This window comes from Melanaphis sacchari, unplaced genomic scaffold (genome assembly GCF_002803265.2).
Source record: "Melanaphis sacchari strain LSU unplaced genomic scaffold, SCAv2.0 Contig33_pilon_pilon, whole genome shotgun sequence".
NCBI classification, from domain to species: domain Eukaryota; kingdom Metazoa; phylum Arthropoda; class Insecta; order Hemiptera; family Aphididae; genus Melanaphis; species Melanaphis sacchari.
The window spans coordinates 781611-800109 of NW_020271205.1; the positions used below are offsets into that span (position 1 = coordinate 781611).

General features: G+C 28.9%; 2 protein-coding genes across 3 annotated transcripts; one reads left to right on the top strand and one right to left on the bottom strand.

Moving 5' to 3' along the window:
• Positions 1 to 2479: 2479 nt before the first annotated feature.
• Positions 2480 to 5351, top strand: LOC112596702 (DNA primase large subunit-like). The gene is made up of 4 exons (XM_025342471.1): positions 2480 to 2704; positions 4125 to 4378; positions 4447 to 5024; positions 5084 to 5351. The coding sequence occupies exons 1-4, from the start codon at positions 2532 to 2534 to the stop codon at positions 5336 to 5338; spliced, it is 1260 nt and encodes a 419-aa protein (XP_025198256.1). The 5' UTR covers positions 2480 to 2531; the 3' UTR covers positions 5339 to 5351.
• Positions 5352 to 5447: 96 nt separating this feature from the next.
• On the bottom strand, positions 5448 to 18321 carry LOC112596715 (neurogenic protein big brain-like). Of its 2 annotated transcripts, XM_025342493.1 has the most exons (7): positions 17676 to 18321; positions 8347 to 8473; positions 8001 to 8202; positions 7878 to 7946; positions 6230 to 6332; positions 5763 to 6167; positions 5448 to 5695 (listed from the first exon to the last, which is right to left on the bottom strand). In XM_025342493.1, the coding sequence occupies exons 1-7, from the start codon at positions 18001 to 18003 to the stop codon at positions 5511 to 5513; spliced, it is 1419 nt and encodes a 472-aa protein (XP_025198278.1). In that variant the 5' UTR covers positions 18004 to 18321; the 3' UTR covers positions 5448 to 5510. The 2 variants fall into 2 exon arrangements, with proteins under 2 accessions (XP_025198278.1, XP_025198277.1); XM_025342492.1 differs by having other exon boundaries at positions 7878 to 8202.
• Positions 18322 to 18499: the final 178 nt, after the last annotated feature.

Below are 18499 nucleotides of genomic sequence, written 5' to 3' on the forward strand. Positions count from 1 at the left end.
CATTTTAAAGAAAATTTTTATGAAGAAAAGCCAAACATGTTTATGTGGCTCAATATTATAAAGCAAATTCAAACTAATGTTTATTGTAAAATAAGAATTATTCATACTCCAAAAAATTCGAAAGACTATCGAGTAAAAAAAACGTCATGGAGAAATCGACAATGCAATTCTTAAATTGCAAAACGGAGTCATTTCTAGATATGTTATTACAAAAATAATATTAATTTTATTATGTTTAATTTTTCCTTTATTTTTAACAGGTATTAATTTATTGCTGAAATGTCCTATAATTATAAAAAAATATAATGTTATATACTATTTACTTAATAGAGGAAAATAGAAAGTAGAGATTAACAGTCAAGAATTATTTTTATTTTTTTTGGAGGAAAATGGCTACGGCCCTAAATGAACGAAGATGTACTTGGGCTACATCAATGTATGGCCTTTTTTGCTCGGAACTCATTCGGGGAACTCCCCAAAAATTTGCATTTATAACCATAAGCCAAACTAAAGGTCTGATCAGTCAAGCTATAAGCTATAGCCTGAGTGCCTGACTTAATGTCGACCAGTCATCGGCATCAAAAATTATATAGATGGTCGATAGAGTACATAATAATACTATATTATATAAAAAAAAACTAAAATACCGTTTTTGTAGTTAATTACACAAAATTAAGTGATGGAAATAATAACGTCGATAACTATACATTTTTATCATTGTTTTCAATAATAATACATAATATGGGACGCATAATATTTACTTCTTCTATCTGTGTAATTATTAATAAATTATAAGAAATCAAATATGTTTATAAAGTATTTTATTTAAATCGATAAATAAAAATTATTTTAGGTATTTTTATTTTTTACCTCACTTATTTGTCTATATTTATCTCAACATCGAACATGGAGGAATTTGTACAATTTATTTTCCTTTATAAAAAATATTTATAAAAATGCCCGAGTAATAAAAAAAAATGATGATGACTAATATCTACAAACCGTATTTTCGTTGCTGTGACAAGGTATTCATACTGCAAATAGGCTGTAACATTTAATAATTATCAGTAATCAGTATAATTTCTTGTAATTCAATAAAATGTTTGATTTATGTTGATATGATTATCATAAAAAAAAAAATTACTTATTTATAATTTTATTAAATAATATGAGAAAAAAAAAGCTCAGAATATTAATATTTGTACAAATAACATTTAGATAAGTTCTTTTATAACATTAAAAAATATATAAATTTGAAAAACTTATATTTTTTCATCAGAAGGGGTAATTTTAAAATATTTTAACCTACCCTTATAAAATGTCTAATATCGCCTATGTTTATAATAATTATTAAAAAATGAATCAGCACCGATAGATGAAAATTCTAAATACATCTCTTTCTACAACAACAAAATATAATTTTTAGATAACAAACCACTCGATGACTTAGTATATCCATAAAAAATGTACGAAAACATCAAAATATCACTAAGTACTATTTTAATTCAATATAAAGTAGGTAGCAAAATAATTATAATTTAAATTGCGAAAAACTCGTAGTATGTATATGTTTACACAAATATGCTCAGATTTAATATTAATGTATTAAACAATTTTTTATGAATCATGATTAATATTAATTTCTGGTTATTCCTTTTGACTAATTTGAGTTTTATAGTAAATTGTAATACCTTCATAACATTTGAATAAAAAATTATTTGAACTTATTTCCTACAATTATACTTAACCAATAGTACCTGGTAATAATCAGTTAACTCAATAAATTCTCAAATGTCTAATAATCAATATTTTTTGAATACTGTAACTATTCCTTTAGAATAAAACACAATAATAAACCAAACTCCACTCACAATCGTTTTTTTTTTTTTTTTTGGTTAAATACTTACAATAATTTATCAATATTTAATTAATAACATAATATCATAGCTTTCAAGATTTAAATTTAGATACCAACACAATTGAGACAGTCATAAATCATAAATTTTCTGTTGTCATAACGCATTAAGTTATAAACTCATAAAATCATAACAAGTCCAATGTATCAAAATGCCAGAGGCATTTTTAAAATTTAATTTAATACCAGATAATAAATTGTTAAACAATATTACTGAAAAATAAATATAATAATAATCACGGACAAAGATGAAATTTATAAATTATATCTTAAAAATCCATGATAATAACATAATCTATGCGAACGAGATTCAATCAGCTGCTTAAGGAGTGATAAAAATTACATTGATAACAAATTCAAACAGAACGGTACGCGTTGCGCCACCTATTATTTCAAGTATAGATAAACGTTAAACACAGATAACAGTAAAACAAAATACGTTAAATAAAAATATTATTTAATAATACATTTTTTTGATTTTGTTTGATAGTATAAAGTACCTACTACTATACTTGTAATTTGAGTATAATAATATAATTATCAGTTTATATTATAATTATAATACATACATATCGGTGGTTATAGGTTTATTTTTTTCAGATAATGAAAATAAAAGATGTTTTATTTACAAGTACCAGATATAAATCTATCCATATTTGATGTGGAAGATTCAGCTTTATCTCGTTTGGGACATTTTGCTACTTATTCCAAATTAAGTGGCCAACAAAAGCACTTGAATTATTTGAAAAATTCTTCGCTTTTAGACTACTCTGGATTTCTGTGTCTTAGGTATGAATTTCATTTATACTTATTTATATCTATTAAACCCACTGTAAACTTAAACTTAAAATTTTTTTATATATGATATTTAGCAACAAAAAATTTAAATACTTTACTTTTATGCATGATTATTTCTATTTTTTTAATTGCTGCTATTATACAATACTATAACTATTATAATTTATAAAAATTTATTGCTAAATTTTGTTCATGAACATGAATACAAATTATACTTGTATTATTTTGAACATTTACCTTTCTATTTGTAATTAGTCAATTTAATTGACAAATAATATGATTATCTAATTCAAATAACAATCATTTTATTTAGGTAATATTAATGAATTAAGTTGGCTATATTTTATAATTAATGCATAATTTAATAGAAATTTCCCTAAATTAATTAGTAAGAATGTACTTACTAAAATCCAACTACATTATGCAATATTTGAGAATCCTAGGATTGTGGTTATACATTAAAAAAATCCTAAATTGTGTAAAAACATTTATTATTATTATTATTATTATTATTATTGTTATTATTTTTGTTGTTAATATTTCTAATACTCAGATTATTATGTAATTACCTACTTATAGTTCTATACTTTATCATATTCTGATTAAATATATTGACATTTCTTCATTTTAAATCAAATCCGAGTAGCTGTATATTCACAAATGCAACTAGAACAATTTTTTTTTTTGTACCTAGATATATAATATTTATCACTACAAATGAACAATTCACAAAGCTACTCTTATTTTTTCTTTAATAATTTATTTATTCAAATTCTAATTATTGGAATTTTTAAACATACTTAAGGACCTAAGATAAGGAATTAAGATTTTTAAGTACAAAATTAGCTTAATAATTTTGATTTAAAAACATTAATTAATATCGCCACAAAACACTCTTTAAATAGTACAAAAAATCTAAGCATTTGCTAAATTTGAGAAACAGTCTTGCTGCATACTTACCAATTTTTGGCTATTTGATGATCCATTGAAGAAAACAAGCAACCTATATATGCCTTTGATTGTATTAAACTTTCTTCATTTAATGTGTTAAACTATTTAGTGTAGTTAAGCTAGTTAAATTCTAAAAATTAAATTTAAATTATTTTTTATAATAATTTAAATAAAAACTAACGTTTAAATATACATTTTTATACATTATATTATAGTTTATTATTAAATAGTTTTTATACTTTAAAAAGTTTAAGTAAATTGCATTGATATCATGGTAATATATTTCTGTAAATATATGTTACGTCATAATATATTAGTATTTAATTTTTCACATTATATTAAGTCATAAAAAAATATTTGCCTATAAAATTATAATTACTTATTAATTATTATGTTTTCATTTTAAAGAATTAACTCCAAAAAATGTCTTTGTTTTAAAATAATACATTTATATGTTCAGAACCCATGCAAGTTTAACAGATGATAATACATTAAAGGAGATGATCATAGAAGGAGAATGTCGTTTAATCTCAGAACGTTTAAAGTTATTGAAACCAAACTATTTAAGAAAATACTTAATCAAAATTATAGATGATATTGAACTTTATAATGTAACTGACGATAATATAGATATTTTACTAAAATGCTGTTCAGAATACAAGGATAAGCAACATGTACCATGCAATGAAGATTGTAGTTTACAGTCTATTGAAGGTTTGTTAATAACTCAATTTTTTTTTTTAAATATTTAATATTTGACTAATCAAAAAAAATTTTTTCAGTTCCTTGGCAAAAATGCCCTACGTTAGTTTCTAATCGAAAAGTGCACCTCAATCAAGGCATTGCCATTGTACTCTGTAATCAATGGAACAGTTTATTAGTTGATTTATTTCGTCTAATTTATATTAAATCATTACATACAATTCGTCGCTCAATATCTACTTTAAATAATAACAATTTACGAATTGAATATCTTAATGAGAAAATAAATAGGTATTATAATTCTAAAATAGCCTTTTGGAAAAATATTAATGAACAGATATCTTTGGAAGAACTTATTTTAAACAAAATATTATTACCTCCTTGCATGTTGTTGTCATTAAATTCATTATTCACAAATCATCGGCTTGCACATAATCCACGTTATCAGTTGACATTATTTTTAAAAGATATAGGAATACCTTTAGAACAAACTTTAATGTTATTTCAACAGGAATATTCCAAGTGTGGAAATCTAAAAAGTACATGCACACATTCATGGGAAGAACATCACAAACAAATAGAATACAATGTCCGACATACTTATGGTATGATAGGATCAAAAAAAAATTATCAAATGACATCTTGTGTTTTAATGCAGGTATATTTCATCAATTTTTCAATAATTTAAACAAGTTCTAATTACTTTATTTATTTTAGAAGCAAAATATTCAAGTTTCTGAAGAAGGATGCTGTCCATTTGTACATTGTAGTGAAGATAAACTAAAAAGTATCTTAGAAGAGTTTACATCCATCAGTGATGTAGAAAAAAATATTTTAAATGATTTAAAAAATAGTGATCAACCTATCCAAGCATGTCATTGGTATGCACATAAGTTGTTTCAAACTTCAAAACCTCTATATCATAATACACCAACACAGTATTTTTTCAATTCAAAAAAAGCCACTAGTTAAATATGTTTTTAAGGTAGATAATTTAATATAATAAATATACAGTAAACTAAATATTAGTTTATTAATTCTATTATAAAATTTATTTACATAAATATATTTATACTAAATAATTTACAATTAAAAAATTAGTATTCACATAGCAAACTGTACATATAATAACATATTGACACGTTTATGAGTATTCGTGCATAACTGAATTTGGTGGTGTCCATCGATAAACATACTCACTCCTTGAATGATTACCATGATGATTTTGTGATTTATTTTGAGAATTACCATAAATTCCATAAAGATCATCTGCTGAATCTTTCGGTGGTTGCCTATATGTTTCTGACCTATTACTTTTTGAATATATTCCTAAAAATATTTTAAAAAGGCAATGATATCAATATTTTTTTTATTATTAGTTTTATAAGCTACAAACCATTATGGATGCCACTAGCGTTGACTGTTGATGAATTCCTAGCACTGTAAGTAGGTTCATATTGCCTTTGTTGGTTTTGTTGATTTTGTCTATCAGGCCTATCTGTTCTATCATTGCACTTTGTAGTAGCTGCCGTTGTCAGTGGATATAACGATTGTGCTGGTAATAATGGACCCGGTCTTGGCAGGTAATCACGAGGTGGCAAGTTATGGGTAGATTTTGAATGATACAGTGATTGCGAACGACTTAAATTTCCACGAGTTAAAACTGGTGAACGGGTGTATAGCGATCTACTTCCTTCATACAAAGGCTCTGGCAAATCTAAATCAGCAGATAGTGTTGGAGGGGAAAGAGCTGGTCGAATAATTTTGTGTGGTACTTGTATCTGACACAGATTTTCGTCATCTATAAAAATATATGTACTATATTGATTTGATATTTTTTAATTTCACAATGTGTAATCTTACCATTCAAATCGTCTATCGTCGCTTTTCGTTTTTGTGGATTGAATATTAAATCAAACACTACACCTGCAATGATTCCTCCCGCTCCTGGTCCAAACCAATAAACCTGCATATTAAGTAATTTGATAACATAAGTAACCATTAAATTTTAGATTAAGATATGTAAAAAAATAGTATTAAAGAAATTATAAAAAAAAAATTATATATTGAAGATCCATTTTATAAACTAGGTACTTATCCGTAACTGAATCAATGCTTGTATTTTTCATAGGGTAAAACATTATTTATAGATATACTAAGAAAATATTTATTTTGGATGTTTTGCATAATTTCTTTTTTTTCAACCCCTCCATTTAAAATTAAGTTTGAATTAAGTTTACTACGATTTTCAAATATTTTAGATATGAACTTGCAGATAATCAGAATTTTTGATTGCTGATAGTTTTTTAAGCTTGTAATTTTTTGTTTGTTACGATTTACGTGAAGTAATAAGCAACCGCGTCTCACCTACATTGGTACTTAATCGCCATCGTATTAGATATTGAAACGCACATCCATCACTGCATTGTATTGTATTAATGTGTCATACTTCAATTATCTGTTATAATATCTATCACATGTTTTATACTGACATGGTTATGATGTGAAAAAATATTGAATTCACCAACTATTTTTATGTTAGATAAGTAACAAACACATTAAATTCAATATTGGAGTGTCGTTTACAATTGCAATTTTAAGCTTTACTCTAGCCACACCTATGTCCGAATGTCCCAACATCAAATATTTAATTTTTTCTCATTATTAAATTCCTATACGACAAGATAGGAAAATAGGAAGTATTTCGCTCATTTTAAAGTTCGGTTAAGCATCGTCCACTTCCCCCTCCAGCCTCTGTCATATATCGTCCTTAGTTTATTCTATGTAAGTACCTATACAAAGTTATTTTATTTTTATTTCTCTATATTTTAATGGTCTAATATGAGAATATTAAAAGTATTAACTAAAAAATATTTATACTTTTTTCTATATTTATTATTAATCATTAGATGAACAATATAGATTTAAAAGTTATTTGGGAATTAAAAAGTTGATACTGTTTTCACTTATCAGAGTAATACTTTAATCAGCAAAGCCAAAAATCAGCATTCAATACTACACACTTCCGCACAATGTTACGTGATGTGGCGGTACTTAACGCGCATAATAAATAGTAGGTAATGTAAGGTATATTAGCAAACTTCAAAAAGCTATAACTTCGAAACTAATATACAATTACCGCGAGTATGTGAATGAGTTTGTGTGTGTGTGTACTACTAACTATATATATACTTATTACATTTCATATTCGTAAGTATGACGTGATAGAACTTACACTTTTACATTTATATTTTAACTTCACACCATAAATATATTTCGTAGAAGTAAATAATTGTATTTATTTAATTCTAAAATATTCACCCCGGCTATTAGAATTTCACCCCTGGTTCACATCCTCTTTCCTTGTCAAAAATAATCCTAAGCCAGTGTATCAGTATTATACATAAGACAAGTAGAATACTTACTTTTACTGGTTTACTTGATTGAAAAAAAAAATATTTTGATAAAAAAACATATCATTATTAACAATAATAAAATTGATTCAACTTACCCAGTGATTATCCCAATGATTCATCACAAGTGCCGGTCCAAACGCGCAGGCTGGATTAATAAAAGGCATCTGCAAAAAATTACTCGTAGTTTGTTTATAAGGGATTATTGGATTTGTTCTTACTGCCACTAAACCGCACGCAAAGTATACTGCTCCTATTGCCGTTGCCGAAGTTCCGGTCCATTTGTGAAACGTATTATTAGTCACGTAATACGTGAACACGATGAAGAACATGAGTAGCAAGCCTAAGCTGAAACGTTGCCACGGGGTCGTGCTGCTGTTTGGTAGATCGTACAGACTGGTGAAGTAGTTTCGAGCGGAAACACTGGAAACCGATAGTACCATGATATAGAGAATTTGATATTATGTACGTGATACAGAGAGCACAAATATAATAATGAATACATAACGATCTATTTGATATCATAGAGCATACATAATATGATACGGCGGGACAAATATTATTTACCTGTAGATTATTGCAGCGCCTCCTACTGCGCCGCCACATTGTGCGGCTATGAACATAACAGCTCTTACGGGGCTTATCCTTCTTGTGATCAGCATGGCAGAGGTTAATGCAGGATTAATGTGTCCTCCTGAAAAAAAAAATTATTATTAATTAAAAATGTCCAGTAATATTTATTGAATAAATTCAAGTAAAGGAGAAGGTAAATAATATTTTAAGGCCTTGTATATAGGTGCATTTAGATTAGGTAGGTACCTACACAACGTATTATAAGTTACCTAATTCTTTAATTGGTTCATAAGTAGATATGCACATAATATAGAATATAAATGTACATAAATACATGAAATTGAACATTGATAAGAAAAAATGGCCAATACGTGCTTTTTATAAAATGTATTTTGTTCTAAAAAATAATATTTTTAACTAGGTAATTCTAGAAAACAGAATATTTTTGATAATTTTAAGTTGTATAAATTATAAATACTAAAAATAAAATAAATATAATTGACTGAATTAAAAAATTTTAAACTCTACAAATATAATTAAGTAGGTATATTATTTAAAAAAAAATTGATTATTAATATTTCAAATTGCATTAGATATTCAATATTAATAGTACACTTACAAATAACTGATAGATAAATAACAATACATATCTATATTATATTTACGCAAAAGCACGTCTATAGACCATGTTATTAGTTATTTTTTATATTATTTTAATTTCAATAACATTTTTAATCTTATAAATATTGATGTTTTGATTTTCAAGGTTATATATCAGCTACTATTTATTAAAATATAAATTAGTCGAAATACATTACGAACAATAATAAAATTAGGCAACAAATTGTTTATTGCCCATCTATATAGCTTATAAAACTACTAAAAATACGCGTTTATGATGAGTGTACGTTGTTTTTTAATTGTCCTAGTAGATTAGATTAACGAGTACCTTATAGTATTTAGAATTGTCATACCTTCGATTACAATAATATATAGATATTTAAATACCTACCTACTTCTTCTTATATAAACACTGTCGGTTTGTGTACAAACATACAGACTTTGAATTATAATAATTCTATTATTTAATCTATTTTTTTACAATATTGCATCTAACTACCTACTTAAATTGTTTTATTCGTATATTTCACATTATTGTAGCAAATTGGTTGTATAATTGTGTTGCTAACATTCTTAATTCTTATCACCATGGTACCACAGTAACTTTCGACCATAATTTTGAGACAATAATGGTACACTATTGCATTATTACCTATTATTATTATTATTGACTGTTGTTAACCTAGTTCTATAAATTATCTACCTAATGATTAAATCACTAATGGATAATATGTTAAATTTGAATTCAATGATAAATGTACTTATGAAAAAACGATTCTGAGCGGAGAAGGTAATTTTGATTACAGTATAATAACAACTTATGAGGAGTTTTTTGCTACATTTCCAAACTTTTTTAGTTACAAACATTTAACATAAATTAAAAAACACTAAAAACTTGATAAATTCATACGTTATTTTATACCACAAAATATCTTGTAAATTATACCATGTCTGAATAGTACTAGTATAAATGTTTAGTGAAAAACTAAAGTATCTTTGTACGTTATTTATTTATTTTTGAATCACCATAAAAAAAAAAAAAAAATGCCAAAAACTGGAATTTCGTTAATATTTTAATTCTTTCTGATTAGTTATTTTTGAAAAATGTTACTAGAATTTTTACCTTTTATACACCTAAAAAGTACCAACTAGATTTAATTATCAGAAACTAAAATTGAAAATTTAATTATTTGTTCTACTCCAAAAAGTAATGATAAATACAATAAAAAAAAAAAAAATGAATAAATAACATCACTATAAACTACAACTTTCATCAGTCCACTCAAAATCTAAAATAGCTTAATAAGTAATTTAAAACAATAATATTTGAATTAAAGAAGGATTCTATTTTATAAATAGTATATAAGATATAGAAAACAAGAATAATATTTCCCCTTTATATTGCCTCGAAAAAACAATTTCCTGTTAAGTATATATTTAAATAATCGATCTTCTTGAATGTGTTTTTATTGTGTCACATGTGTGAGACGAGATCGTAAGATACTCTTAAACAATGGTTTTCAGGTGACGTGTTCTTGAAAAATGAGTATTAAAAACAGATGTAGCGTACACAAATTCAAACAATATTTATCAAACGTGGATGTAATTATTTCCATACTGATTGGATGATAGCTACAAGATATATATCACTATAATTGGAAATTACTTTTTTGTACACAATATGTAAAAATATCATTGCCCAATACAGTAGCTAGGGGGTAATATGGGTTACACGCAATCCCTAAAATCTTTATTTTTTATATCAATACATGCTATATTATAGTATACCCTATAGCAGAGGCGGCGAACCTTTTTTAGGTCAAGTGTCAAATTTTTTTAAATCAATAGATTTTGAAAAATTTTTACGTGCTTAAAGGAAATTATATTTTCTAAGGATAAAAATAAAGTTACATAACAAATATAGTAATAATACAATATATTTTACAAAGGAATGTTATAATTTTTAAACATAATTTGTTTCTTTGAATTTCTTATAAGTTATAACTAACATTTTATAAATAGCATCATTTTTTATAATTTTAATTTTTTATGTGCCATTGAAATTTGACCAACATGCCACCTCTGGCACGCGTGCCGTAGGTTCGCCACCCCTGCCCTATAGGTGATATTATTTATTATTATATTACAATGTAAATCTGCGATGAATAATTTATAATTTATATTTATAAAAAAATTTATTTTATAATCATTCATCAATATTCAGTATTCACTTGTTTTACGTACCCAACAATCCTATTATCATAAATTCATAATAGATGATTAACCGTAATATATTATGATTACAACATTTAGTATACTATATTATCATTATTACCTACTGTATGTCTATATTATTGTCTGTTTCTAGCATGCTTATGGATAAGACCATCGTGGTCTAAAATACGCTTGATAATATTATCTTCATTCATACATAATATCTTAATCCGTGCCGTGGATTAATATTTTCAAATTTAGTTGGTATAATTATAATGGGTGATATCACAAAATCTTTCATCTAATACCAGAATATTTTGATCTTAAACCATTATATTTTTCGTAGTTGTACTGCGAGAGAAAAATTAAATATTATGTATTTATTAAATAAACAGGACTGTTAGGTATAAAACAAAAGGTAATAAGTTAGTATTCAAGAATCTCTAAAAAGATGAAAAAAATCTTGCCTCGTTTGAAAAAAAAATTGCTGACTATGGTACTATCATTAACAAAATATTAAAATTCTATAAGTTGAGAGCCTAGAATATTGTGTATGCAAAAACTTCAAGAATCATCATTGATAAAAACTTCTGGTGCTAAATTTAATCAGCTTTCTAATTTTGTTTTTTTCTACAGCAGCACAACAAAAACGCAATACGTCCCGACGTGACTGCCAAAAACAATGTTAGAGTTCTTGAGAATATATATTTTTGGCATCAATATAAAATTATAATTTCTTTCGGCAGTTGAGCTGGCAATTTGTTTTCGCCCTACCCAGTATTCTGATGGTTTACGCACTGCAATTACCTACTCTGACTGTTGTATCAAAAACAGAATGTGACTGTTGTGCTATACAGCACTGAATATTATAATATGATATAAATAATGCAGTTTACAACATACTGAATTGTAGATACTTAGGCGTGAGTAAACTAATTAACTTAATAGAAGAACATACTACATACTGCTGGGTGCCTACATAATATTATAATATATTGTTTAGAATGTTTAAATACCATATAGGTATTACAGATATAACAATATTATTGTATTTAGGGGTAAGTGCGTTAGTACTAATTTGGATACTGTACTGACTACTGCTATTATATATTAATAAGAGTAAAATGATGCATTGACGAGTTAAATATCAAATTATTACTCCTTTAGACGAAAATATTAATCAAGTTACATGACGAATTACTTTTGTTTTTAATATTTACTTTTCATTTTTAACAATTTAATTTTGTTTTTTATGTTCATATTAGTTATGTTTTAATCATATTGTGAACAACCAAACCATAGAAATTTCTAAACACTACATTTTGTATCAAAAAAAATTTATTACCTAATTATATTTATTGGTAGATAACTAATAAAAGTCATAAAAAAAATAAAACAATAAACCCTAAACACATTTACACATCGTTGTCTATATTGCATTTAAAATGTTTTTTAAAAATTAATCGAATAGGCTAACTTAGCAGCCTATTGGATGATCATAATAATATTACAGAGTTAGGATTTTCAGTGACGTGTTATACATATCACATATATCGATTCGATTATAAAGTGCGTGGCGTCGTTATACGTTCGCGGATTTTGCGCTACTCGCATTAATCCGCCGCGCGTGAACACGAGGGTCAAAACCATTTTTTTACGTACAACAGATGCTCGCCAATAATAATATAATATAATATACATTGTATAATATTTATATGTATATATATATATATATATATATATATATACGTGCGCGCGTCGGACATAATCATTATCTCATTGTCGCGCGCGGTTTCACCCACCGCCGCCCCGTTGATTCACTTTCAGCCCTCATGCTTGATATACATATTTTATCGGTTAGACTCGAGTGCCAATTGTCAACCGATACGGTTTTTTATCGACACCGAAGAGGGCAATTTTTATTTATTTATTTTTTTTTTTTACGAGAGCAGCGAACCAGGTCCGTGGCGAACATGTGCGCCCGTGTACATACGATAATAATATATAATAACGCGCCGCATGTATAATATATCGTTTATATTGTTCCACCCTATTCGCCGGCCAATTAAACCTTGCGGTGTAGGGACGTATATGCATCAGGGCAGTGGTTCATTGACACACCACGCCGTGACTCGTCGTAAACGATCTAGTTCGAGAACATAGATTTAAAAAAAAAATCTATATGCGGTCTGTTACATGTATAATAAAGTATTGTATTATCGTGGTAGTACGCTATATGACTGGAAAAATACGTGTTGGATACACGCACGCCACCCCTGACGAGTCCGCGAACTTTACGCACACAAATCGAAAATCCTTTGGGTGAATTAATTTGCTCATGAAAATCTGTGTTTAAGTGTCTTAGACTCTGTAATGATATATAAGTACTTCATGACGTTTTTATAAAAATATATAAACACAATACAGCATATGAAATACAATCGACAAAAAAAATTTCCTCTGGATGTAAAACGCATTACCTGCACACGTTTTGTGTAAATTCCAACTTATTTTGTTTTTTATTTAGTTTAATGTATATAGTATGATATATATATATGCATTCCCTATAGATTTCGTTCGTTCATGGAAACTGTGACATCGAGCAGGTGAAACTTCGACCCTCCGACGAAACGAAATAATAATAATAAAAAAAAAAAATACCTATTAAAAGCACCACTACACCACGCGCATTACGCAACACCAACATTTCCATGTCATAACATCGATTGCAATGGAGTCTACACGTAAACCAGGTGCAAAGTAGGCATACATATGTATAATATATTATTATAACCTTCACGCGCATTGTACATATTACACTATTTTAGATCTACTACGCCTAATACTCATTTATTTATATATATATATATATATATACATATACATATACATGATTAACTTTGAATTCGTTTCACCTACATACATTAATTTTTTATTACTATTTACTACTATTAACTATCGAATACACCCAACATAATACATTCAAAAATTATTTTATTTAGGTAAGTACGTAACGAAGTTTTCGATTAGGCAACGGCACACAAAATTTTTTTTTAATATTCTTTATGAGTTTTGTTTTTGTTTTAGTTGAATCATATTTTCATTCAGTCGTACGCGGTTTTTGTTGTATGAAAAGATGAAAGATCCATTCATCCTGCACATGGGAACCACATTTGAATACTACACACTACACGTCAATCGACGACAGTATAAAAAACTAATCCGATTCAGTGGAGTCGTAGATATTATATATATATATATATATATATATTATATATAATATACTAATATAGTGTTTCATCGCCTCTACTCTCTATAATAGTTTTTTTAAAGAAAACAAATTAAAACTACCGCTGCTGCGAAGAAAGGAAATATATATGCATACAATATAGACTACAAGAGTATTCTTCTGGCTAAGATCCAAGACAGCTAGCTGGCATGTTTTTCGATGTGAACAAATCGTATTCACGCGCTTTTTAATTAAATTAAATGGACTAATGATTAAACAATTATTGTTGCCATTTTTCTTTAATGCTAATATGTACATTTTATTAAGCTGCAATTCCATTGACACTCATGCATCAACAATTCAAAAATTTGTTCGATCGATTTATAATGATAATAAGTCGCATGGATAGTTTATGAATAGATTTTTTTTTAATTTTGGACACTTCACACTTACTCGTAATAATATCTAGCTATGTACAAATGTACTTAAATGTCTTGTAAACAAGTCATGTTATGCTTCTGCCAAAAAATGATTACAGTAAACTGTTTTTATTTTTTAACATGTATATAATATTATTTAGTTACGATATCAGAAAGACGATGACGTATGCGCGTACATATAATACATCACAAAGGGATCCCACAATGCACTACACGTATTATTGTCTTTGTCTGGTTTGCGAATAATAACGCGCGAGAATGCGGTGAGATTTAACCGTCTCGAATTCCACAAAAAAAAAAATAAACGATTACACTACAGCTGACCATGTGTTTTTCTCTACGAAATACCGTCATATATCATGTAGGTAATTTGCGATATTAGTTTGAAATAAATAATTGTTTCTGCCATCTGTATGTCGGCGTAGCATAGTCTTATAATTATTAATATATGAATGTTACCAGGTAAATATCTACCAACCTATGTGTCTACATTTATTTGCCATAATAATTTTTGTGTCGCTTTTATTTTCGTTATCGTTCCTATTTTATGGCGAAGTATACACTTATATTGATTCAAAAATTAGTATGGCGGACGAGACGATTTACAAATCTATACAAAGGAAACGAATTGAAATATTTCACAGCGACATTAGATATAAAATATGTTTCTGTTATTATACACAAACACACAAATACATTCGATATTATTTACAGACTCTGTGTAAAATGTATGCTTGTGAGGGGAAACTTGATAAATGTCGAATTTTACGGTTTGGACGATCAACCGCTGAAGAGTGCCAATATTTTCGTTTATACAAAAGGCGATAGCGAACGCGGCGTTTAGTGAGGGTGACGATTAATAGTAGTATAAGCACAGCGACTACGAATAATTATTATATTTTATACGACACATATAAAGTCACTATATTCTGTCATAATGAGTATTTCATTCTATTATTCCCTACTAAAAGTATAGAATATAAGATTATATTGTAATATTATGATGTATACCAGTATACATATAAAAACTAGATTCGAATTTCAATTCGTGTCCGACTTCAAAATGCTTAATAGGGAATTGAAAATAAATAATAGTCTTAAATCAGATATTTATATTCTTGACGTAAACTCGTCTTAGGTATATAATAACAATTTACAATTTATTGCGGGCTAAAAAATAATAATTACAATTAAATTTTTACCATCCATGCAGAACGACCGTGACGTTGAAGAGGGGAATGTCAAATTGTTTTTCAAGTTTTTTTAATAATTATCTTTCAGCTGATGCCCACGAAGGCACTAGCCATATAATATTGTAGTTCAGAAAATCAAAACCCTTGAACATAATTTCTATTATTCTGTAAATGTTAAACACAGACTGTCTGTTATATTATGGTGTATTGTATATGTATAAATATATATATTTATAATATACAAATACACGTTATATAAATGGAATGTGCAACAACGACATTTGTACATCCGTCGAAAACAAAAGAATCCTTCGATATTGTGTACTACGTATAGTGTATACCTCTTCTACTCAAAATTATATCTAAACATTTAAATAATAACATAATACAATAACAGTATTAATACATTCATTGGTATTGGTTAAAAATAATGTATAACATTATTCATATTTAATATTTATTTGTTCTTTCAATATAAATTGTTGCTGTATGTACGAGTCATATATATATACTACTCATTACTCATATAAGCACATAATAATAATCTTGTGTATGTACGTATTATAACTATAGTTATATACACTACATGGGTCATAGCCTTTGGGTAATAAACTAATAACTATCTAATAATGCATGACAGTGACTAACATAAAATTAAACTAATTTTTTTTTATCTTACAAAATACTTAATATAACATACATCCATATTTTATTGTACTTTCACAACTATTAGCCAACGATAACTCGATGATAACATGTTTATTTTATAACTTTACGTAGCTACTTGTAGTGGTATACTATGAGTATAGATAACTTACAATATTTACGACAAATAAATTTATAAAAGGCATTTAATCAAACATAATATTATAAAAGAAAACCACTTTGAGCATAATCCTTAACGATGAAATAACACGATGGGTTCGATGGCAATACAATTTAATGATGATTGTATGTCAAACGCGTGAATATGTATTTATTTGTAAACCAATCACCAGTAATCGCAGACGTTTCAAAAATGGAGAAAATCTAAATAAATATAACAGTATAGATCCAAATCAAGCCGTTCACGAGTGACGATTACAGGGTGATTGGATCTACAATTTATTCTACGTATATTTCATATATAGATAGGTACATTACATACACTTGAAAACCGACAGAAAATATTATAAAACGTCGAACTTAGACAATGACAACACTGACAACAACAAAACGTCTTTGAGACGTATTGCTATATCGTTATCTAAAATATCTCATATAATAGACTTTAACCGAGACAATGCAGCTTGAAACCAACGCGGCATATCAGAATCAGATGAGTTGAGAATGTTTGGTGTACCCAAGAGCCTACCGCGAAAATCACTACAGTTGAAAAAGACGCAGGACGTCGATGACGTCGGGATAGTAGGTATAGGATACGACTACGAAGAAATGCAGCGAGGACGAGGGGAGGCATGGTTTGGGTGTAAAACTGCATCGTACAGTTACAGAGGACTCAACTGACTCCCGTGGAGATCTACGGCTGCAGATAGGTCAAACGAGAAGTTGCAGAGAACGAAAACGAAAGTCGCGTACTTCCGTGAATAAAATGTGTTATATATTATAATATTTGCGGTACGTTACCGGAGACGTTTTGCAGGCACACGGTCAGGGCGAGCATGGTGAACCCGGACGCGGCGGCCGCGCCGAGCACCGGCGAAGCGTCCGACGTGGCCGCGCCACAGACAACGGCCACGTACAGGAACGTGGCCAGGCACTCGGCCATGACGGACCGCCAGAGCTCCAGCGTACGGAGTTCGGCCTGGAGGGGCATCAGCGGCGGCCGGACGTCCGGCCGCCACCGCCGGCCACCCGAACCGGTCGACCACCTGTTCCGCTCCAGCCGCTCGACCAACTCCAGCATCATGTTCAGGTGGTGGTCCATTTGGGCGCCGTCGTCTTTGAGCTTCATGACGGTCGGTGGGGGAGGTGGTGCGAAAACGAGAAGAGACGTGCGCGGCTGCTGGCGGTTGCGGTTTCCGCTGTACGGCTATCACTGCCTCTGTCGTCTGCCTTCTGCTATGCGAATATCGCGACGGGGCGATATTTTTTAATCCTTTTGGGTTATGAAATATTACGGGGCGACAGTCGGGTTAAAGCCGTGGAACGTGCGGTGCAGCGGCGAGTGCCTTCGCGAACGATATTACCTACTACTATGTGTCGTTATCGACTGTGGTACGGTGAGCGGATGAGCGCGCGCCACACAGCAGCGGACGGACGATTGAGCCGACTGCAGCCGCGGGACGGGCCCGTCGGTGGCAGGTGGTCGTCGGTCGTGTCGAACGTGCCCGCCGAAAAAAAAAAAATAATAATAATAATAATAATAACGAAAACCCAGAAAACGGGTGGGGGAGCAGACGAGTGCGCGTGGTGCGAGCGAGAGAGAGGATTGCAGGAAGACCGCGTGC